The sequence below is a fragment of the Antrostomus carolinensis genome, unplaced genomic scaffold (genome assembly GCF_000700745.2).
Source record: "Antrostomus carolinensis isolate BGI_N321 unplaced genomic scaffold, ASM70074v2 scaffold16932, whole genome shotgun sequence".
Classification (NCBI taxonomy): domain Eukaryota; kingdom Metazoa; phylum Chordata; class Aves; order Caprimulgiformes; family Caprimulgidae; genus Antrostomus; species Antrostomus carolinensis.
The window spans coordinates 34620-40378 of record NW_010301816.1 but is presented as its reverse complement, the minus strand read 5'-3'; the positions used below and the strand labels follow the sequence as shown (position 1 = coordinate 40378).

The window sequence follows — 5759 nt, the reverse complement described above, 5'->3', positions numbered from 1 at the left end:
CCCACCTCATCCCTTATAAATACATGATCCTGCAGAAATGGATAAAAACAAGGAGAAAGTCCAGCTGTGCTCTTCCCGCGGCGGCTGCCTGTCTCTCACCCCTCTGTCTGCACAAGCGCGGCGGTTGGAGAGGCATAGTTCAGCTCTCTGCTAGCCCCGGCAGCTCCCACCGTACAAAATGAATAAGCAACACATTGCAGGCTGGGGTTCGGCGTGTCAGCTGATCGCTAGCGGGATGCCTTCTGAATCCCTGCCTGGGCTTGGGTTGCTTTTTGTTGTTTGGTTTGGTTTTTGATTTTTTTTTTCTTTCTTTTTTTTTTTTTTTTTTTAAGCTTCCAGTATTATATACGTGCAAAAAGGAAAAAAAAAAAGATTCGAAAGCATAAAGCGATGCGGAGCAGTCGGGCTCCTCGGAGAGGTCAGGTTCAAGCGCTGCAACCAAGCAATCCCATTAAAAACGTGATTTCCATGTCTAGCAAAGAAGATGCTGTTCCCTTTTAACACCAGAGCAACATTTTGCCTCATTCCCTTTGCAGCGTGGCTCGTCCTCGATAGGGTTTCTTTGTCTCTTGTTTGCTATCTGCTGTGGAGGACGAGCATCCTGGTTAAAACCATGGCAGGTTGGAGAGGACCAGGAAAGCCTCCGTGACCATTCAGGGATCCTGCTTTCCAGTCATGATCCTGCACAGTTCTAGCACTTTCTCTCCACAGCCCACAAAGGATTTTTTATTTATTTATTTATTTATTTTTTCTTTTAAAGCAACAGCTCCCAGGTTTTAGTACAAACGGTTCCCAGTGCAACCTCCTCTCGCTCGCTGGCGAGGCTCCGCGAAACAGCGCGTCGTGCAGATTTTGTAAGGGAACAAAGCTCTTGTCGACCTTACACAGACCCTCATCAGAAAAGCCATCAAAAAACGCCACCACAACCTTGCTAATTGAAACAGTGACCGCCAAAAGTTGGTGTACCAGCAGGCTACGCCTTCCAGACGAAGCAGCCGTTGGACACCAGGCGTGTCCTGCTTGCCTGCCACCACAGCCTGCCCAGCAGCGCGGGCTCCACAGGACAGCAGTGATGGTAGACAACGTTGGCACATCGGCCACCTACCACACTTTTGTGACTCCCATCCTCAAGTTCCAGCTCCTGAAAAACTCAAAGGACAACTGAGATTCTTCCTGAATTAAATCAAGTTGCCAGCTGTCAGGGGTGCATAGTAAAGGTGCGATTGCCTAGGCCAAAAGGCAAATAAAAGATGCCAACCCCTGCAGAGAACGGCTGTCTCCAGGTGAGCAGAGGCAGCTTTGCCACCTTGCCCTGCCAGAGCAGACACCAGTAAGGTCAGAAAGCCCTACAGTGAGAAACCAGCCGATACCGGGTAGCATCTCCACCGTGTCACTGCTGCCACACTGATGCTCCTTTCCTACCCTGCAGACCCTTATTTCCCTCTCTGCTGTCCTCAGTTTCTAGCTGCTTCTAGTCTGGACCTCCACACATTCAGCTGCTTTCAATATGATTCTGTAAATGATTTCAAGCAAAAGCCAAAGAGGTACCAAAATGCTGCTATAAAGAGCTGAATGACACATTGATTTAAAGTGCTTTCAACCCAATATCTTTTCCTCATATCCTTCATTTTGAGCATGTGCTCTCCACGCTCACCTCTCACTTGCCTTTGCATGGAGAGAGCCCAACAGCCAAGACCATCACAGAACCAAGCCTGCTCCAGCTCCTCCGTACCCACCCGAGGGAGACAGAACCAGCTGGAACAGTTAAAAACGACAGTGCTCCATAGAAATAGGAGGACCGCAGAGTGTAAGAAAAAGTTGCTGTTTCATTTTATATTGGTCATCTACTGGACTTTGTGTTGCACTGTCTTCACAGGGGAAGGTGGTGTTATAGAAGGGCAATTACTGGCCATTGGGCTGATGTTAAATTTTCAACTTGTGCGTGTTCATGTGACAGGCAGGGCTCTGAGAGCTGCATGTTTTCCTGAGAAAGGTGTGTCTTAGGCTCTAGAATAGTCATACCAAAAAAATCTCAATTAAACATTTAAAGTTTAACAGTATCACTCAGTTTAAATGGACTCCTGGCTTCACTAGAGGAACATCAATCCCAAGTTTTCTATAGCTTTGCAGCACTCTCTCCTATCATGTAGGTGTAAGAAGGACTCTGAAATATAATTGAGGATACCCCAGATAACTCAAAGCAGACAGGCTGGCTGCTTACATCACCTTTTAGTTTAATATTTCTACTGGTATGTTCTGGAGCCTTCCAGCACCACAGCCAAGCAAGGGGCAGTGCTCGAAGCAATGCTGAACTTGGCTGCTCACTCTCCAACAAGCAGCTCTGCTGAGATAAACCCAGCTCTTCGGGGCTCGTGCAAAGACAGCCTCAGGTGAATGCACTGGTAGGATCAAGCTGGAGCACTGGGAAGGGAGTCAGCAACGACAAAAGGGAATCCCTTTCTTACAGGCTGAAACTGGAGCACCTCATATACAAAATAAAGCTGAATAAAAGTGTCCTGTGGTAAAGATCTACACAAAACTTACCCATCTGAACCACTGAGGACTGAAGAGAAACTGAAGTACATAGTAGCTACTACTCCTCTGCTGTAGCTATGAAATTAAGGTGGAGGCAGGCCAAGTATTACCCACGGTCATACACAAAGCCTGCAGCAGCACATGTGAATGTACAAGGTTCCTAAGCCTTCTAGCAATACCCCAATCCCTGCACCTTCTTTCCCTCTCTCCATTACATGCCAGGGTAAATGTGAAATATGAAAACCAGAGAAACAGCAAATCACTAAAAAAAAAAAAAAAACCCACCAAAAAACTTTTAAAGTGAGCATTCAGATTTTTCACAATGCTCCAAAACACCACCTAAAACAGTAAGTTGAAATCATAATTACTTCTTATATGGGAAAATGAATCTGTGGGTTATTTCCTGTTATCTAAGAGGTGGATTCTTAGAGGGCAGAATGTCATCTTGGTCTTGTTTTATGGGACCTTCTAGTTACTTCAGTGCACATAAGAAGCTCAGAGCAGAATCTAATTGCCCTTCAGGAATGTGAATTAACTGCATTCTTGATTTCAAATTGAGCTGGGCATGGAATAGGAAAATTCCTTTGCAACTAAGCAAGCAGGAGGACCAGTTTCAAGTGGATAGAAAACTCAGTGGTTGTCCTTGGCACTCCTTAAGCTGGGATCTGAGGCTTCTGCATCAGGCAGGCAACCACTATTAACGCTCAAATAAGGGAGATACAATAACTCTCCATGCAACCTTAACAGGCAAAACATTTTCTAGAAGTGTTGTCACACTATCAGAAATAAAATCACTTGACATGAAGAGTTACCCAATCTAGCAAGTTACACTACCACAGAGACTGCTAGTAAACACAGACCTGTAAGGCAAATAAACCTAAGAGCAGCCCTGTCTTCACCAGCCTTCCTCAGACAACGTGACTGGTGGCTACTACGACTGACATCCACCTACAACACCAGAAAACAGAGTCCTCCTCTTTTAATTTTATTTTTCTTCTTCCAAAAGCTTGCTAAGAGACACTACAATCACATTTCCTTTCAGGTGTTGGCACAAACCAGTAAATTTTTGTTTCAAACTTCTAGCTCCAGATTTGTGGGAAACAAAGATCCAAAACTGGCACCTCAGCTCCAGTTACTCAGTAAGTAAAGTCTGATCAAAAGCACCCCAGAAACTCATCGAGTTTGGGTCAGGGTCTCTCTCAGCCCTAAGTCTACAGTTCAAACATTGGTTTGTTTTTAAAGTAATATATCTGCTGTGTATATTTCACTTTCCATCTCTTTTCTGTGTTTATTGCAGTATTTGCCTTGTGAACACAACTTCAGGCGTGCTCAGATCACAACTCCCATTAAACCATTAAAATCCTTCTATTTAGGGTCAACAATCTAGAATTTTCAGCTTCCTGTTAAAGCAATAATTTTTTCTTCTGACGGTATTATCTGCTACATAAACAGTTTTCAGGCTGATCATAATAAAAGGGGGTATCTGGCTGGGTGCTGGCTTTGACATTGCTGATCGTATTTGTCAAAACAAAAACTCTCAAACATTTCTATAGTGTTATCTGATCAGAGAGCTGCTGGAGCTTCCAGTTAATCAGGTGATGATAAAGAGCAAGTGTCTCAAAAAACAATGAAAAAAAAAATCCAGAAGGCAGAACTCCTACTTATGTTATGGATTAATAAGTACCCTAAAAAAAATAATAAAAAAAATTGTTCTTGTGGAAATTAATCTCTGGATAAACAGAAACGTCAAGCAGCTTCCAGCTGGATATCTAAATAGCTACCACTGGTGTGTGGTCTGTGCATCTCAACGCCCATGGGTTTCTCCTCAAACCAATGAGTCTTGCCCAAGGTCACTCTACAGAGCAGGAACCTGAATTTTGCTCTCTAAAGTCCCATGCCAGCTCTACCACACACTGTCTTTTCATCCTCCTCACTGAAAAAAAAAAAAAAAAAAAAAAGGCCTTTACCATCCCCTGCAAACACCAGCCCAACATTTCAGGAATATCCACTTAACACCGTTGCCACACATTTTTAAGAGCGACACTAACAGCACTTCCATTTCATGTTCAAGATATTCCGACTAGACTCCTTCCTGATAACACTTTATAATTACACTGATGAGTATTTTTTGGTTTGTTTTTAGAGAAAGGTGTTGCTTTTTTCAAGAACACTGGGGGAAAAAAACCCGCACACGAACACATCGCTGCAACAAAACTTCCTAGGTGAATAAAATACCTGCTCAGGAGACAACTGGAATAAGCAAGCTATAGAAACAAACAGAAAACATAGAATCATAGAATGGTTTGGATTGGAAGGGACCTTAAAGATCATCCAGTTCCAACCCCCCTGCCAGCAGCAGGGACACCTTCCACTAGACCAGGTTGCTCAAAGCCTCATCCAACCTGGCCAAGAACACTTCCAGGGAAACAACTCAGTAGGAAAAAAAAAATATATATTAAAAAAAAAAGAGTTTTGCCTCAGATTTTAATCATAGCAAAACCAGACAGGCAGATCTATAAATTGCATTTGACATTTACATTTTTTCAGTATATAACATTGTCATATGGCTGAAGCAACCCTTGCACTGACAAAGCATCAAACACAAGTGTAAAGAATTAATATAAACAGAGCGAGGAGTCTCATCATCTTCAGCAGCTGATTTAGAAACTAACCTACACCCCAACTGCAAACTCTGATCACACTGGACCAGCCTAAAGCTGAAACATCCAAACTTTCACCTCAACAGGAGCATTCACATGCACAACACATCTTTGGTTATATGCACACCAAATAAAAACCTTCAGACACACTGTTTACACAAGAGGATTCGCTAACTGGGAAGGACTGCCAGTCTCCTAGACAAATAGGAAAGGCAATTTCCAAGCCACAGTAAGGACTTTAATGGAATTGCAGCAAATCCCTTCCTTCTAAGAATTTAAAGAGCAAGAAAAACAACAGTGTGCCATTGTTCATTTTAATACATTGCACTAAATGCCTCAATAATTTAGAGAGAGGTTTAAATATCAAGAGCCTTCCAAGAAAAGGCTTCATGTCACCAACCTGCTTGACACAATTCCAGAAGGTATGCAAGGGGTCATCTCTGCCAGCACATGCAAGCCAAAACTCAGGAAGTCATTACCTAAATATCCTTTACATCTTTTCCAAGTGTGAATCATAAATCTTAATACACAGGAAAACACCCTCAGCTGTAACTCCTGCAGAAC

At 43.1% G+C, this 5759-nt stretch overlaps 1 protein-coding gene across 1 annotated transcript in view; it reads right to left on the bottom strand.

Annotated features, from left to right (window-relative positions):
• TAOK3 (TAO kinase 3) overlaps window positions 1-5759 on the bottom strand; it is a 51735-nt gene that overhangs the window by 16345 nt on the left and 29631 nt on the right. Inside the window, exon 12 of the mRNA XM_010163617.2 lies at window positions 6-29. Within this exon, the coding sequence (XP_010161919.1) occupies window positions 6-29 (24 nt within the window). The remainder of the gene's footprint in view (window positions 1-5; window positions 30-5759) is intronic.